At 41.4% G+C, this 18,948-nt stretch overlaps 1 protein-coding gene across 1 annotated transcript in view; it reads left to right on the top strand.

The window, feature by feature from the left end:
• The window catches only part of SCN5A (sodium voltage-gated channel alpha subunit 5), a gene marked incomplete at both ends in the record, with an annotated part of 172,786 nt that extends 165,904 nt beyond the window's left edge, over window positions 1-6,882 (top strand). Inside the window, 5 exons of the mRNA XM_080338593.1 lie at window positions 899-952; window positions 2,522-2,663; window positions 3,748-3,848; window positions 4,342-4,612; window positions 5,648-6,882. Of these exons, the coding sequence (XP_080194719.1) occupies window positions 899-952; window positions 2,522-2,663; window positions 3,748-3,848; window positions 4,342-4,612; window positions 5,648-6,882 (1,803 nt within the window). The remainder of the gene's footprint in view (window positions 1-898; window positions 953-2,521; window positions 2,664-3,747; window positions 3,849-4,341; window positions 4,613-5,647) is intronic.
• Window positions 6,883-18,948: the final 12,066 nt, after the last annotated feature.

Below are 18,948 nucleotides of genomic sequence, written 5' to 3'. Positions count from 1 at the left end.
AATATAAAGGTAATGTGGCTTAGACCAAAGTCCAACTTAATGCCAGATATGTTGAGCATCAGGTTGTGTCTAATTAGAGACATACATTGAGACCAATGAGTCATGGTTTTGCTACAGAATAGTAAAAATCACTTCTGCTTGTTTCTCCTAGGAGAAACTAATCTTTCTTCAGTGCAGGCTGCAGTAAAAGGCACTGGCTTCTGTGGAGTCCCATCTTGCTTAAACTATTTAAAAAATGATAATTAGAAAGGCTGATTTCAAGGAATAAAATCTGAACAGTAAAGCAGACGGAGTTTCTGGGGCCAGGCTCACAGCAGATGTTGATTGCCTTTGCTCCTTTCAAGTCAGCTGAGATTTATGCATCTCCCTGGGTTTTGACATCATTGCCTTGATTAACCCCTTTTTAAAAGAGGGAAGGTTTCAAGCTTCAAGGGGATCCTACAGTGTGGTCACTGCCCATCAGTGTGAACAACCAGTGTGGATAGGACCCATCTCACCTGGTCTGAGACTTGTGCAGGACAGTGATCTGTGTTGTTTTATGTAACTGTGTTTCTTCATTATTTGAATTTCTTAAGGTCGAAGCTTCCAAAGATTTAATTTCCATGTTTTCTCTCTTTTTTAAAATCTCCTTTAAAAAGCTCTGGTTTATCCCTACAACTGCAGAAAATCAGAAAACATGAATGAGAGAATCTAAGAAAAAACCATTCTGGAATGATTTTAAATGTCTAAATGAACATAAACTCACGGATACATGTTGCTTTAAAAGAGAGGCAATTCATTAACTGTGAAGAAAATGCTCAACAGTGCATTTTGAAAACTTGTCACAAAGGTGATATCATAATTTCAAAATATGCTTATTTAATACATTTAATTATGTGTTTTGTGGGGTATTTTTCAGGCCACATTTAAAGGTTGGATGGACATTATGTATGCAGCAGTGGATTCACGAGAGGTATGTAACTACAAGGAAATTAGTTATTTCCTTTTTCATTGATTTTTGCAGCACTCATCATGTGTAACAACAGCAACCAAATACAGGCAGGTTCCCAGTCCCTGTCTTACTCTTGTTGAGGCAGTTGTGGATCCTCCCTTTTAGTGTCTGGTACTCAAGCATCATGACTCTGGGATTAAAACAAATGCAGCTCTCAGTTCTACACAGCTGATTTATCTATTCGTACTGCAAACTCACAGCAGAGAGACTGCTCCAGAGTGAAACTGAGTCTGTCAAAAACTTGAATTGTTCTCTCTCTTTCTTCCACTTTCCCCACTGACCGCCATATTTTCCATGGATCTAATTAGTGATAACCAGAACCTCTTTAAAAGCACTGGGTTTAAATTACGCTATCTTATAATCTCCATCCTCAACCTCCACTATATCTTCTCCTTCAGCAATTCGTTGGTCTGTAACCATCAGCTCCAGTCAAGGGGGGTGGAGGATCTCCTGGCAGGGAAAGAGGCTGGTGTGAACTTGAGCTCTGGCTTGAAACGTGTTGGACCTCTGGGTACTGCTGACTGCCCTGTGCTAGCAACTGGTTCCTACTTACATTCCATTCAGCTTTCAAGTTTCCTGAAATTAAGGGCTTTTCCCTTGCAAGATCACGCATGATTCTGTTTTGGTGTTTTTCTTGTTTCGTTTGTTTTTTTAAATTTCTTTATTGATGAAGATGTTGTAGCTCTTTTAATAATATTAAAGGAACAAGCTTACACTAGGTATTGAGAATTAGGCAGTCTGAATTGAATAACAGGGAGTCGAGCCATAAATGGAGGAATAAGGGTGAAAAACACTCATGACACCAATGGAGCTAAGAAGTACCTTTGCGTAACATGGCTCATGATGTTGATGTGTTCTTGTACAACATGTACACATGTGTGTATCCTGCCGGCTACTAACTGAACACATGGGTATCCATGAGAAAATACGGTATTTGGGGAAATGCGAGCTTCTAGCATCTTGGATAGATTCCTGGACCTGGTGAGGCAAATCTGAGCATTTTTGCCAACTGTGGTCTATGTGATCTGAGGCTACTGGACTTCATTGCTCAGCCCTTCCACAAAAGATTTTATTCATTTTCACCCTTCACAAAAGAAAAATTGTAATTCTAAACACATTGACTCTCAATACAGAGTTTTTAAGTAGCATTTAATTATACTGCGATCGTACTTTCCCTTTTTATAAGTACTATTGCTTCATATAAGGTTAGGGATAATCTGAAAATTATTTTCCCGTTCTGGGTTCAGACTGAGAGCATTTTATAGGATTTACTGTGAAGCTGCATTTTTGGAAGCAGTGTGATCGCTGTGACAGTGTTGTGAAATGCAGCTAAAATGACCATGGCATCGCAGATACCAGTAGTAAACTTCAAACAGAGACCATGGAGCGTTGACTCTGCTAGTGGGAGTTACACTATTTAGCCTGTTCCATAATCTTTATTGCTGATGGACAGTTTTCTTTAAACTGCATTAATATTGTGATGTTTGCAGAGATGGTCTCATTTTTGCATTTTCCATTTTCCCTTTGCAGTGTGAGGAGCAGCCTGAATGGGAGTCTAATTTATACATGTATCTGTACTTTGTGATTTTCATCATCTTCGGGTCTTTCTTCACATTGAACCTCTTCATTGGTGTCATCATTGACAATTTTAACCAACAAAAGAAAAAGATAAGTAGAGCATATGCTACACATCACTTCATGATTGCTGCAGAGATAAGGGCAAGAGATAGATGTATAAGCAGGGGCTTTGCCACATTAGGCTTGAGATTATCATTGACAGAACAGCCTCAGAAACCCTCTTGCAGAGCTTTTGCAAAAGCATAGTTGTAGCAGCTGCTGGTGCCTGCACAGGATGAGCATCCTGAAAAGCAAGGCTAGGGGATTATAGTCTGGTCCAGAGGAAGCCACGAAAGTGGTGAGAGGGCTGGAACAGCTCTGCTATGAGGACAGGCTGAGAGAGCTGGGGTGTTCAGCCTGGAGAAGAGAAGGGTCCGAGGAGACATTATTGTGGCCTTTCAGTGCTTAAAAAGGGCCTGTAAGAAAGATGGGCACAGACTTTTTAGCGGAGCCTGTTGCAATAGCACAAGGGGTGATGATTTAAAACTAAAGGAGGGGAGATTCAGGCCAGACAGGAAGAAATTTTTGACACTGAGCGTGGTGAAACCCTGGCCCAGGTTGCCCAGAGAGGTGGTGGATGAACCATCCCTGGAGACATCCCAGGCCAGGCTGGACGGGGCTCTGAGCAACCTGATCTGGGTGAAGATGTCCCTGCTCATGGCAGGGGTGGCACTGGATGAGCTTTGGAGGTCCCTTCCAACCCAAACAGTTCTATGATTCTGCACAAAAAGCAGTGGAACCACTTCTTAACCCATCACCTCCCTGCCCCAAGGTGCAGCCATGGTCACGGAGGAGCAGCCTGGCCTTAGAGCTGTGTTTCTCTCTGCTTTGTAGGCTCTAAACAAAGGACTGAGGTTCCTACATTTTCCCCTTTCACCCTGGACCTACCTCGAGCACAGACAGAATCTGAGTCTTGCTCCTTGTCAGTGCCTGAAGTGCTCTGTGTCTCCTGCTCTTCCCCTCTATGCAATAAGCAGCTCCCAGCACTGCATCTCATCAAGCCCTTCTTAGATATTTTGATGAAAGCTACATGAAAAGGGAAGTAAGAAAACAGAAGAAGATGCAGCCCTGAATTCTGGATGGAGGCAGTGTACCTCTTTTCATCAAAAATAATAGCTTTGTTCTCACCCTGTACTTAGGTGGCCAGGATATCTTTATGACAGAAGAACAGAAAAAGTATTATAATGCAATGAAGAAGTTGGGATCTAAGAAACCTCAAAAGCCAATCCCAAGGCCACTGGTAAGAATGGCATCATTCAGTTGAACTCTGTGTAATAGCTGAATATTTATTTAATTGAATGAATGCAATTCAGCTTTCCAGCATAGGAAGAGTGACTGTTTCCAGGTGAAAGCCACTTAGTGTTTAGATGTTTCGATTTTCGACAGTGCTTGCAAGTCCAGTGACCTCTGTGGTACAAAATTTCAATTGTTCTCCAATATTGACTAAAAGTCCAATTTACATATGTAGTCATGGCTGTGGCCACATGCCTGCATTGAATTAATGTGTGGCCCCAGTCCAAGGTCTTTTTTCAGTAGTTTCAAGAAGCAATAGGATTAAATGGGTTTGAAAACTCTATCACCCAACCATTCTTCATCATCTTTATGTTTATTAAGTTCTATTCAGAAGCAGTATAGTGCCTGTTTTCTTCTACTTTTTGATAAATCAGGAGACAATTATGTCATCATTTTGATATGGTTCAAATTTCCTAACTGAATCTTCTCCTTTCCTCCAGAACAAATACCAAGGTTTTCTTTTTGATGTTGTCTCAAAACAAATCTTTGATGTCTCCATCATGATTCTCATCTGCCTTAACATGGTTACCATGATGGTGGAAACAGATGACCAAAGTCAAGAAAAAGTGAACATCCTCCATAAAATCAACATGCTTTTTGTTGCCATCTTCACTGGGGAGTGCATCATCAAGATGCTGGCCCTGCGACACTACTACTTCACCAATGGCTGGAACATATTTGACTTTGTCGTCGTGATTCTGTCTATCGTAGGTAGGCAAAGCCAGATTTTCCCTCAAACTCCGAAGTTAAAAAGGCAGACATAAATTTAATTAGACCAAGTTGAAGGCTCCATGCCATAAAACACACTTTCAACTCAGAGAATTAGATCCTCACCATATTTTTAAAAAATATTTAAATAATAAAACATAATACTGCCTAACAATAACGTGTGGGATCAGTGAAATTATGAGATTTATCACACCACAGTATTAGTTTCGCTGTACACTTAATGGTTCTTAATGATAAAACATCGTGCAGAACTGGTACCATACACTTAACCCCAGTTCTGCATAATGGCCAAAGAGAAGTAAAATAGCCACATGAAAAGGGCACATGCAGAGTGCTGTTGTTTTGCTATTTACTTTTTATTACACCAGTGTGAAACAGCCCTTCAGGGCAGGTTTGGGCAGGTGCAGTGAGCTTGGCTGTTTTCAGTCCTGTTGCGTCTGGAGCTCCGAAGCCTCATCCGGCCAAGGGAAGAAACAGAGACATGTAGTTGTATTGTCAATTTGTGCTTTATGCTGTCCTGCAGCCCCAACAATCACATGGTAGATGTTACAGAAATGCACGTCAAATGTGAATCTGAATCCTGCCAAAAGAGTTTTCATTGAAGTTAGAAATAACTTCAACTGGAAGATGATCAACTGATCCAGGGAGCAGGAGGAACTCAGAAATGTGGCTCTTCCAATGTAGTTTCCATTTTGAAGGAGGGAATAGATGAATAGGCATGTAGTGACAGAACAAGGGGTAATGGCTTCAAACTGAAAGAAATGAGATGTAGATTAGATACAAGGAAGATATTCTTGCCAAGGCACTGGAACAGGCTGCCCACATAAGTTGAGGGTGCCCCATCCCTGGAAGTGTTCAAGGCCCGGTTAGATGGGGCTTTGAGCAACCCGATCTAGTGAAAGGTGTCCCTGCCCATGGCAGGGGGGGTGGAACTAGATGATCTTTAAGGTCCCATCCAACCCAAACCATTCTATGATTATTTTCCATGTACTAACTCTCTGTTTGCCTCTTTTCAAGGCACCGTACTTTCTGACATCATCCAGAAATATTTCTTCTCTCCCACACTCTTCAGAGTCATTCGCTTGGCTCGGATTGGCCGGATCTTAAGACTCATCCGGGGAGCCAAAGGAATTCGAACTCTCCTGTTTGCCTTAATGATGTCCCTACCTGCTCTGTTCAACATTGGACTCTTGCTTTTTCTGGTCATGTTCATTTATGCCATTTTTGGCATGGCTAACTTTGCCTATGTTAAGAAGGAGCATGGGATTGATGACATGTTCAACTTCCAAACCTTTGCTAACAGCATGCTCTGTCTCTTCCAAATCACAACATCAGCTGGCTGGGATGGTCTTCTCAACCCTATTTTAAACACTGGACCACCGTATTGTGACCCAAACCTTCCGAATGCAAATGGTTCGAAGGGAGACTGTGGGAGCCCTGCCATAGGGATTTTATTCTTTGTTACTTATATCATTATATCATTTCTCATTGTTGTAAACATGTATATAGCCATTATTTTAGAGAACTTCAGTGTAGCCACTGAGGAAAGTACAGAGCCTCTAAGTGAGGATGATTTTGATATGTTCTATGAAATCTGGGAGAAGTTTGACCCTGAAGCCACTCAGTTTATTGAGTATTCTGCACTTTCAGACTTTGCAGACGCACTGTCAGAACCTTTGCGCATAGCGAAACCAAACAAAATCAAACTCATAGCAATGGACTTGCCCATGGTCAGTGGAGATAGGATCCATTGCTTGGATATTTTGTTTGCTTTTACAAAACGGGTGCTAGGAGAATCTGGAGAGATGGATGCCCTTAAAATACAGATGGAAGAAAAGTTCATGGCAGCAAATCCGTCTAAGATCTCTTATGAACCAATTACAACAACTCTCAGACGGAAACAAGAAGAGGTCTCCGCCATCGTCATCCAACGGGCCTACAGGAGACATTTGTTTCGGCGCTCCATGAAGCAGGCATCTTACTTGTACCGGCACAGAACTTTTGACGGCAGCATCCTTGAGGATGATGCACCCGAGAAGGAGGGTCTCATTGCGTTCATGATGAACGAAAACTATGGCAGGCCAATAGACAAATCAGAAACTCTGTCCTCCACGTCTTTCCCTCCATCCTACGACAGCGTCACCAGAGGTACAAGTGATAATCTGCAGCTGAAGATGACAGACTCGAGCAAAAGTGATGAGGCTATCGACTGTCTGCTCTCACCAGACAGGGATAAAGAATCAATTGTTTAAATGTTTGTTTAGAATGCTTTAAAATACTGTTTACAGAATGTAATGCTGTAACTACACAACGATTGAAGCAGCCTTCTTATTAAACATTAGTTGCAAAAGAAATAACGGAGTTTTTACCCTTACCTACAGGAGTCTAATAAGTCATATAACCTTTGACTCTGCTCTTTTTGACTTGGCTCAATATTTATATTTACATATGCACAGGAAAAATCTTTGCAGGGTCATAGCTGTTATATCAATGGTGTGAATAAGAATATGCTAGACTTTAAAACAGTAAACACAGTGTATATCTATCCACAGATAAAGCCTGGCTGTATACATTCATTTAAGGTCTTACTCATATTAGTGTGTTTACTTATGGCAATGTATGACCTTGCGTTCTAAAGAAAAAAAGAAATATCACAGCTGCTGTAGCAAAATGTAACACTTACTGTGTATGTTGTGAATGGTCTTTCATAAATTTATTATATTTGATATTTTTTTACTTAAAAAAAAAGATGTCTCTTTTTCCATGGAGATTAATGATCCTCACACTCTTCATGATGAACTCTGAGTCAAAGTAATAGGAACTTGTGGGATCCCCATCGTTTGAAGAAGAAAGTTTTTGCAAAGTAAATTATCAAATTAGCAACAATTTTAACTGTTTATTACAGTAAGCCCTCCCTCTTGGGACTTGCAACTGCTCATCAGCAGAAATACAAAAAATAAAATAAAATTTTAAAACAAGAAAAAAAAGGAAATTATGTCAAAATACTGAGAGAAATGGCTTGTTCTTCAGGAAACTAGACAATAATGGATTCTGTTTGTAAAACTGTTAATAAAAGCACTAATTTTTTAGTATGTTTCAAGAATCTGCTTTGAATACCGCAATCAAACTCGCCATAGAAGTAGCGCATGACGTTTGTGTGTCGTGCTCCAAAGCACCATGTACACTGGCAAAGTTTATGTTAAGGTAGTGGGATAGGTTACATTTTCCCCAGGAACACTGAGCTAAGCAGCCTTATTGGAAACTGTGCATCAACATTACTCCAGAAATACTACTGCTACTAATGGTAATAATATAAACAACACCGACTGGGCCGTGCAGAACGGCTGCAACAGTGAGATCAAGAAGGTGGGAGGGGAATTGCCATTGGATCCATATGTAACTTTAGAGGTTTTGAATCCTTTCTACTCGGTGTCCACCGTTTGTTTTCTCAGACAGTATAGTTAGATTACTGGGGAAGGAGAAGAAATACAGGAACCAATAAAAAGAATTTACTAGAAAAATGAAGTATCCTCATTCTTGCAGGCAAAGGAATATTGACAGCTGATGTATCCATCAGCTTCAGGCCAAAGAAATGAGAATGGGGTGAAATGTGGGTGTGTGGCTGTAGAAGAGTAGTAGAGGCTTTACGTGCTAACATAGATTATTATTTATTATTAAAGTTCCAGCCTGAATCAAATGTGAGAAAGCATTTCTGGAATACAGAGACAAGTCCGTAACTACAGACAAGTTCTTTTTCACTTTCAGACTGACTGTCTTTGGGTTTGGTTGGACTTTGTAGAAAATCTTGAGATTTCTATAATGAGCCATTGCACTTTAAGGAAGAGTAATTGTGCTTTTCACCTTGGAGAAGCAAGGATATCAAGAATGTATTTAAGGGGTATTGTAATTGACATTTAGTTACATCCCAGGTTGTAAAGGAGTCAAAATCCTCATGGAGTTGGCAACAAGAATTAAAGCTATATGTTACAGTGAAGTTTAGCCATGGCCATTGTTATCTGTCCTCTAAACAAGTCAGAATATGTAAATACAACATGTCAAAAGGATGACGATGTATCTGTGTAAATATGGGCTAATATATTCTCTCCATTCATTGAGAGGTGTCTCAGGCATTCACTTGAGAGTGGTCTGTCAGTTAATTCAGTGGATTTGCCATCAGGATTCCTGGGGTCTATTCCTAATTCTTACTACATGATTTTTAGGCAAATAATTTAACCTATCTGTGCCTCAGTACCCATCTGTAAAATGGGAATAATAATACTTACCTACCTCACCGGAGTGTTGTAAGACTTTTCTGGTTGCAAAGTGCTATAAGGGAATGAAACGTACTATATAAGTATTATTATAATCATGCTCTCTTGCCCTTTTAACCCCATGTCTATGGTATATAACATAGGGCTGTTCCTCCAGGGATTTTGTTGCCTTTAAATCTTGTATGTAATTAGATTCTAACTTAAAGGAACTGCTGTTCATTCCTTAAAGTGAAAACACTCTTTATTCTTTCTTCCCTCCCCACCCCTAACCCCACCAAGAAAAAAAATGCTCAAGGCTTCTCAAATTAGAGAAACTTTATACAGATTCCCTGTGTATTTATGCTGTAATGTTATTCTGACTGTACATATCACCCAGAAAGAGTATGCGATTTTTATATTTATATGCATATATATATATACACACACACATACTTATACCTATACATATATATGTATCTTGTGAGTTTATAGAGTGGCTGACACTCAGAGGACACGACTTACTGATTAAAATGTTTTCTTCTCAATGGGATTTACTGATCATTAGCATTGAGCTGCTGCCTATAATGAAACTGTTTAATTAGAAAATAGTACATTCATTACTTGCTGAACAAGCATTTATTGGCTGACAACTGGTAACATTATTTTCCTTTCAAAGCTTTAGAATAAAAGAAGAGGGGAAAATACTACAAAAAAGGCATTTATCTGATTTTTTCCACATACAATATAAACTGTTCAAAACCCTTGGAAAAAGCCAGCCAGTGCTCAGCAGTGCGGTGTTGATCATGCTGTTTTAAATATTTTAATTATTTGCAACTTGTATTAGAAAATATTTGACTGATACTAAAAGTCAGACCCAGTAATGAACAGGATGTAATGGGATGATTAGATGGTCACTGATTATATTAGAGAAGAGCTCTTCCTCTGGTCATTTCACCCTTGCGTTGAATATTTTGTTATCATTGCTGTGAGACCCTATAGTACTGATGCAATTACAAACCATTCTGTCTTCTACTCAAAACCTGTAAGAAAAAAGTAACCATAATGCAAAAAAAAAAAAAACCCAAAACCTGAAAGAGCGTCTTAACTATAGATGTTTACAGTGCAACTTTCTAAAACTGAATTGTAAATTACTTTCAAAACCTTTGTAACTGGAAGGTTGGGTTTCTATTGGGTTTTCTGTTGTTTTGTGGTACATTTCTTTAGAGCTGAAGAGGGAATGGTATCCTTGTGTGGTGTGCAGAACTCCCCTCAAAAACATCAAATAACCACACTTGCAGATCTTTGTTAATGGAGATGCCGACCTGAATCGAGCAATGATACAACCTCCCAGTGCAGTGATCTAGTTAAAGACACTAACTCAACAGTTGGCCCACGTTGTCTATAAGCATGGTGAGTGCTACCATTTTTTCTGTTGATTTGTTCAATAAAGGCTACCACATGAATCACTCAAGCTACAAAAAGAGCAAGGAAAATATCAGCCAATATCATAGGAGATATTAAGTTGTTTGTACCTGGAAAAATTCAAGTTTATTATGTTTCTTTATTAAATAAATAAGGATAACAAATATTTCCTGTGCCTTTTTTGGGGGGTTATTTTATCAATATCTATGTTATTGTATGTCTGACTCTTTTTCAGCACATTTGATTGGGAAATGTGTGGTGACTTTTGTTAGAAGGCTTGTCAATTAAAGCCCTTCCAGTTCATCTTGCATTGTAGGATTAACAACAGGGCATTAAAGGCTTGAGACAAAGCTTGTTGAAATCGATGGATAATTCTGGGGTACTTCAGATGGATTTGAAGCAGATTCTAAAGCTTCTCTTCAAAGAGAGTAACTTACAGGATGAGCCCAGCATTGATATTTCAACCCAACCTGCCTAGTAGAATTAGCTGGAGGAGGAAGGGTTTTACTGGAAAAATGGGATCCCACCTAGAGACTAAATATGTATATATGTAAATGATATTTTCTTAATGCTAATATTAATGTCTTTCCAGTTTAATTTTATTGATTTGTTTTCTACTTATATTAGTAATTTGTTAAAATTCGTATTAAACGAAGAGTAGCATCCTTCTCAACACATGTCATGTCTTAATCCAGGAAGGAGCTTCAGAAGGGACACAGACAACCCTTAGCTGTTATCAGCATTGAATGAATCGTCCTTATCTTCACCCAGGGCGGCACCAATTTTGTTACCCTATTTCAGTGCTCTGATTTCTATTTAAACATGGCAGGTTCCTAATCATATTAAAACGGAACAAAATTGAGCTGGGTTTAACTGCACTAAAAAAATCCACTCAGTCATTTGAATTAGTTTATTAAAATCAATTTATAGTCATGTTTTACGTTAACCTGAGGAAGTCCTTGTGCAAAAGACTTTTTTTTATTAATTAGCTTTGCTACGATGTGTCATTATAATATGACTTCTGAGTAATTGTGTGTATCGAAAAAAATCTGTCTGGAAAATTTTCAGCAAGATATTTTTGGTTGGAAGGTGCAGTTTGGTGAAATGAGAACTCTCTATAGAGACTTGTTCAGGCTAGTTAAGGAAATTCCTTAATAAGTTAGAATTTGTAGTCAGAATTCCCATGCGAAGGAATTCCTGGGTCATAATCCGCACTATGAGAATTTCTACATGTAGATTTTTGTCAGAATAACCTAACTCCTATACATGTATTCCCCTCACTGTGCTAGGGCCTGCTTTGGGTTATAGGCCTTTCATTATTTTCATGTAGATCTTGAGAAAGTTTCTAAAGGCTTTCAGATTTCACATTTTTCAAGATGGTACATCAAATAATATTGACCATTTTTGCCAAAGGAATTTATTGTTTTCCAGCCCTTAGCAAGGAACCTGGAGCACTGGCTCCTCAGTTAATGTAATTTTTTATAGGTTTGGGCTTTTTTTAAATCAGTCAAATTATGTTGATTTTACAAAGCCACAGATCTATTAAATAAAACCTGTGTGAAACCTGTGAGTTCAGAGTCAGGTCCTGCAATTTCCAGGTTCATCTTGAGGTTTTTATAGTGATTTCAGTTCCTTTTTACTTCTGATGCAAATTGTCTTACTAAACACTAGGATCATTTTGGAAATGATCCTAGTTAGCACAGACAGTTACAGCAGTGCGGGCAAACTCAGGCAGCTTTCTTAGAAAAAGCCACACATTAGAGCTTGCTTTAGATCCAGAGAGGATTTTTATAATCATCAAAAGTTGCTGTAATGCTATGCAGTGCGAAGCCTCCGCTGGGCTCTAGTATTAAAAGGACACCCATGTAGGATGACAGTAAGTGTCATGTTTCTGACAACAGCAACGCATTTTTCTGCTGTGTACTGGGTTGCTGCGACAAGAGTGCAACTGGATTTAAAACATGAGAAAACAGACAGGAGAACAGCACAAAAAAAAAAAGTTAAAAAATCAAATGCTTGTGAAACGGCTGCTTCTTCACGTCAATTCTCCCAGCGAGCTGTGAAAGTCCGTCTGCGCCGGGTAAAGAACAAACATGGAAATCCTTCTGAGTGTTTACATATTGCAAAGAAATAGCAGCCGTGTCAAAGGGAAAGCATGCAAAAGCACATAGTCTAAAGGGAATAGCTATTGGCAGCGAGCAAAAAAATGCTTCGGAGTCAAACGTCACTGATAACCCCGCGAGGGCTGGAGGTGTTGGGCTGCAGTGTGGGGATGGGTTTGTCAGCACCTCCGCTCGAGCTATTTTAGCCAGCTGACAAACAGGACTTCAAGCGGCTCCTGGCCCGTGTACTTTTGCTGCCGCAAAGTTTGAGACCGTCGTTGTCCCTGGAATCTCGTGGCTTTATGTCAGGTCATGAATCCCTGCCAGTCCAGGGCATCAGGGGGTCTTTTTCCCCTAGAAAATAACTATGTTGAATGCCACACAACACTGTAAATCACAGTACGGTGCTCAAACTTCACCAGAGTGGCTTAAAAAAGAAGATTTTAATTCTAAAGGAATGCATCTTGTTTGGGGGCTTATTATTTATTTCCCCAAAACTTCAATAGTATGTCCTGCTCATATTTTCAAGCTTTCTGTTTTTCTAACAACTATGATAGCATAAAACCTGGGGCTTTAAAAGAAAAAGACCAAAGACTGAGACAGTTATGATAAAGCCATGCAAAGAGGCCCTAAAAGGAGTTAAAATGCTCTACTATGCTGAAAAAGTGACTTGAACTTTGTACCTGTATTTTAAAATATCTGGGTGTTCTGTGAAATCCCAGCTACTCTAAAGCCAAAGGGAATTTAGCAGTTACCCTTACAGGAGACAGGTTGCCAACCCTTTTTTCGTAAACTGTTCATAAAGTGTTCCAATTTCTCACATTTGCCTTAATTTTTAATCTTCCCACACCTGCAGACCAAGCATAAATGAGATAATTTTCATTTTTACCTCAGGGACAAGTAGTGCAGTTGACAATGATTTATGCTGAGGACACAAACCTGGAATCATGGGCCCCAGTGCTACACAGGACAATTCAGCTCTTGGTGGCCTCAGTGACATGTTGGAGTGCAAAGAAATATTTTGGCTTTTTTCTGAGGACCAGCTAAGTCCTACAGGATGAAACCAGGAGCACGGTTTGTCTTGGTGATGTCTGACAAGGAGAAAAGCTCATTGCATCAGGCAGGCATGGCTTTTTAGAAAATATTTGTGCAATTGCAGCCCAGACACAAGGAAAATTGGACCCTAAGCCCAAAGTTGTCTCCTATATCCAGGCCCTTTTCTAGACAAAACAAAGGGCATCTTCTCACAATGCAGCATGGCAGTGCTTGAGTGGCACACCTAGTATTTCTGAAAGGTGTTTTATTGATCTTGAAGGAATACATTATTTTTTACGGGCTGTAGTTTGAAGGTGGGTTGCTCTGGACGTTGCAGGGGGAGCTTTGTAGCCATGACAAGTGCTTCAGCGGGGCTGTGCTGAGGTGCTGCAGATGTGCAGGGCCTTTGCTGAAGCCTGTGGTTGAAACAGGGTGAAGATAACTGTTTTTCTTGAGCATTAGGAGACAGAAGTCCCTTGCCCAGAAGGGGAAGATGGATGGTGATATCAGCCCTCAAAGGAGGGAAGGTGGCACTATGTCCAGTTCTGGGCTGCCCAGTTTTAGAAGGACAAGGAATTAATGGAGAGAATCCAGCGGAGGGCTACAAAGATGATGAGGGGCCTAGAACACCTTTCTGATGAGGAGAGACTGGTAGAGCTGGGGCTGTTCAGCCTGGAAAAGAGAAGCTGAGAGAGGATCTGATCAATGTTTATAAATATCTCCAGGGTGGGTGTCAAGAGGATGGACCAGACTCTGTTCAGTGGTGCCCAACGACAGGATGAGGGACAATGGGCACAGACTGAAACACAGGAGGTTCCATCTGAATATGAGGAGAAACTTCTTTCCTTTGAGGTGCCAGAGCCTGGCCCAGGCTGCCCAGAGAGGCTGTGGAGTCTCCTTCTCTGGAGACATTCAAACCCGCCTGGACACATTCCTGTGTGATCTGCTCTGGTGACCCTGCTTGAGCAGGTGGGTTGGACTGGATGATCTCCAGAGGTCCCTTCCCAACCCCAACCACTCTGTGATTCTGTCATTTGTCTGGCTTTCTGTGGAAACAAGCTACATGCTCAGAGCACCCATGGGCATCTGCCTGTGTCTCTCCTCCATCCTGTTTCAGTCTTTTTTGATGGAGGGTTGAGAGCCTCAAAAATAACTGAATTCCTACGAGTTTTGTGAAAATAAATGTCTGAGGAGATATCCACTGTTAGGCTTCAGCAACAAGGAAATGTTTTATAAAAGAGTCTTAAGGAGAGACAAACAATTTTCACAGAGAGGGCAGATCTTGTAATTGCTTCAATTTGTAGAGGGAACAATTAATTTGCACTTGTTAACCACCAGGGACGATCAATTCCATGGCATGAAACACAGAAAAAACAGATGCTGTTAGTTCTGGTGCTTCAAGATTTGTCTGGATTTTTGTTGGATAGCCTTTGCTAACAAATGGGAAGATGCCAAGGCTGAAACTATTGTATTTTTTGCTTTCCATGAGGAGCTGGGAGAATGGCTATGCACCTTAGGATTAAGATCAGCCCATGTACCTCTCTCCCTCACCTCACTTTTGTGAAGGGCTTCTCACCAAAAGCTTCAAGCATTGAGAAAATAAGGAGAGAAGCAAGGTGAAGGGATAGGAGTACACGAGAAATTTGATTTGCTTTGGCATGAGCAGTTATTGAATAGTGGGTGGGTGAGGGAGTAAACTAAGCAGTGTCACAGTGGCGGTGACATTAGTGTAAATTGCTTGCAATAGGTGATGTTCATCTCAATAGCATCAGCAGCGATGCAGACATGCAAGCAGCTCAGAGGGCTATGATGGATGCCTCCGTGTGTGCACAGCACAGGTACCTGCTCACCTGCATGGCTGGTGCTCTGGTATTCCTTTATCCCCAAAGAAATGTTGCAGGGTTTAGCTGGGCAGGCTGCTCAGCAGGGAGGTGCAGGGGCAGCAATCTGGATGTGCTCCTGCACATGGAACCCCAGTGGTTGGATTCACCTCCCAGAAAGTGTGTCACAAAGTACTGTGATGCAGTAACTCAAAAGAGAAGGTGAGGTGAGCTAAAAATTATGTCCACAGGAAGTAAGATCCCCTGTCTTTTATTTTCTTTTCTTTTTTCTATTTTTTTTTAAACTCAGGGCTGTGCTGGGGGACTTGGATTTAATCCTCTTTCTCCCCATTGTCAGAGAAAAGCCCCTCTGGAACCCTGTAATATTAAATCTCTAGTATTCAACAGCCAGGCTGTTTCTGTCCTTTCCATATGACAGGGCACACTGCACAGCTGGATGGTGGTATAGGATTAAAAGAACCAAAACAAAACACAAAACCAAACAAAACTAAAAATCCAAAATAAACAAACAAACCAAAGCAAACCAAACCACACCAAACTGACAACCAAAATGCCCCGGTTTAAGGCCTAAGTTTTTGCCATAGTGCAATTCCTTTTTCCAAGAGTGTGTGCCTGGCAAAAAGAAATATATTAAAAAAAAATGCAGTTCCTTGCAACAGCATTTGCAATAGAGCCTGGCTAAATGAGTCATCCTGCTTTCTCCACTGGGAAGACAACAGTGGCCAGCAGAGAAACCAACTAACTTCTCAGAGGTGGAGGCTTGCTGGGCTCCGGGGAGGAGGTCTTCATTTCGCTGCAAGCTTTTAGTGGCTAACCAGAAAAAGAATTGCTCAGCTGGGTGAAGTGGGATTTCCTATGAGGACAGGCTGAGAGAGTTGGGGTGTTCAGCCTGGAGATGAGAAGGTTCCAGGGAGACCTTATTGTGGCTTTTCCATACTTAAAAGGGGCCTGTAAGAAAGATGGGGACAGAGTGTTTAGCGGGGCATGTTGTGATAGAAAAAGAGGTGATCATTTTAAACTAAGGGAGGGGAGATTCGGGCTAGGCATAAGGAAAAAGTTTTTTACACTGAATGGTAAACCCTGTCCCAGGTTGCCCAGAGAGGTGGTGGATGCCCCATCCCTGGAGACATCCCAGGCCAGGCTGGACAGGGCTCTGGGCAACCTGAGCTGGGTGAAGATGTCCCTGATCATGGCAAGGGTGGGACTAGATGAGCCTTGAAGGTGCCTTCCAACCCAAACTGTTCTATGATTCAATGACTATATGATTCTCATCCTATTCAAAGCCTGTCATTGGGCTGCCTTAGTATAGCTGAAGAGAAGTCAGTGAAACAGAATTACACAGTGCAAGGGGAAGCCTGTCAGGTGTGACCACCAAGGATAAAGCCCCAGTTTGTCAGCTCGCTGTTGACCCATGCTCTTGCACCATGAGGAGGTCTTGCATTTCACATATGGTATGCATTCGCTGAGAATTATAATCCACAAAGGCTGCAGAGCTTATTTTTGGGTAGGGTCTCAAGGACTTAACAGCTTCAGGGCCCAGAGCACGAACCTGCTACCCAGCAGCTGTGATCTCCTCACACCTCAGCCTCCCTCAGAAGGGTGGGAAGATCAGCCTGAAGATTAGTCGGCCTTGACATTCTTGGAGTGTCTGGCATAGAAACACTCCTGGACACTGACAGGGGGAAGGTGAAGAGCTACCCAGGCCACAGAAGGTGGTAAACGTGGCCCCTGTCCAAATCTAACAGGGGTAGTAGGGCTGTTGCTTTATAAGGTTGTATGTGACGTGGGGAGTGAGGGGTGACTCACTGGTTTGCACCTCTCAAATCAGTTCAGTGTCGCAATATGTATTGGGAAGGGTGAGCAAAGTACACCCCTTTATGCTCCCCCCTTCCTCCCTCCTTCCTCCGAAAGGAATTTAGTCCATATGCTCAGAACCAGTGTGGGGCAAAACAAGGTATTTTCAGTAAAAACATGTTATCACCTCCATAAAGGCAACCAGGGTGTGTCTTCCTTAGCAATCAGTCCTAGAGCAAACTCCAACTAAATTTAAAGGGAGCTTCCCAGAGCAAAGAATGAGATAAAACATAAACCTGTAGGAACCTCTTTATCTGATGATGTTTGCAATTAGCAATATAAGCTTTTGTAATTGTCTCTGTTCTTGGTGTAGTTAGTTGACGGTTGCAAGTATCATGGTTCTGGTCTCAGAGCTGTGTCCAAATCCCTGGAGCCTGAAGCTTAAGGTCCTTGCCCAGCTCTAATTTGAGAGCTTTGACTCTTACACCAGCTGACTGCATGGATTAAATGCATGTAAATACCTTCATAGTGACTGACAAAACATACTCATGACGCTCTCCTAAATAGGGATGCGCTCTCTCCAGGGATGTCAGTTTGATGTTATCACCTACTCAGCAAATAAATCCCTTTACTGAAGGAGAGAGACTTCATGCTCTCCAGTCCTACAAAGCAGCTTCTTTACCCTCTAAATCTGCTTTCTACACTGCTTTGCCGTCACTAAAGCTGGTTTTCTAAACACCACAGCGCAAAGATTCTGTTATTAATGCTTCAATATCACCTCTATTTCAGCTCAGTTTGCTATGAGTCACTCTGATGTTTTCACCTTGGTGCTCTGTCTTATTGGTCTACGAAAGAGTCAAGATGAGAGTTTCCATTCCAAATGCTCACCTCCCTCCCAAGCTAATGGGATCAGACAGGCCTGCTTGCAAGACGCAGATTTTCTTAAGGGCGTCATGTCACTGACAAAAGATATGAGAAAGTAGTTCCTTTGATATGAATCCAGTGTCCCTTGGCTTACAGCCGTACAACTGTGCACAAGTCAATGCCTCACATCCAGCATGAGACATGCTTCATTCCCCCATCCCTGCAAAATTGCTGAGACTCCCTGCACTGGTTCCTAGTGCAAGTTTTCTACTGATTTCCCTGTTTATAAGGATACACATTAACTTCTGACTCTTGTGGTTTGGTTTGGTTTGGTGTGGTTTGGTTTGGTTTGGTTTGGTTTGGGTTTGGTTTTACTTTGGCTATAGGATTTAGGTAAGAACAATGAAACCATGCTCTCTTTTAACCTCAGACATCATTATTTTTGGAGCAGTGAGCCAGGCAGGTCTGTTCACCTGCATGGGCCACATCTTGGGCAGTGTTTCCAACTCAGACAGGTTATACCCACACTGGCAACCAAAATTAATCCAAGGTTGTTCTTCTTGTCCAGAGGCTCACTAGGATGGCAGGACTAAACTCTGATCTGCCTGAGCAGGGTCTTACCTTCCAACCCGGTGAGCTGCAGCAGTCCTTAGACAGTCTAAACCCTAAAAAACATGTTTGGGAGATGCAAATTGACCCAGATTTGAACAGGGATCTTTCACTGTTCACCTATCAGGGCTTGCTGGTAGACCGGCCTCCACTAAAGCTTCAAGACCTTATGAGAGGGGAGACAGCTGTTGGGAAATGAAATGTGGGTAGAACAGGCAGCTGCTGATGGGAGACAATCAAGGAGAAATTGGGCACTGTGTTATAGTACAGGGGGATTAAATATAGGTGGCATGGGATGACCTGAGGACGCCACCAAGCTGCTACTGCTACCAGAAACCACACAGGGAGCACGTGGTGCAGCACTTAGAGCAATTTTGTACTCTGGAAGATAGTGTGCCAGC

The sequence above is a fragment of the Nesoenas mayeri genome, assembly GCF_963082525.1.
Source record: "Nesoenas mayeri genome assembly, chromosome: 2".
NCBI lineage: Eukaryota > Metazoa > Chordata > Aves > Columbiformes > Columbidae > Nesoenas > Nesoenas mayeri.
Note: the sequence above shows the minus strand (reverse complement) of the source record. Positions and strands in the feature narration are given on the sequence as shown.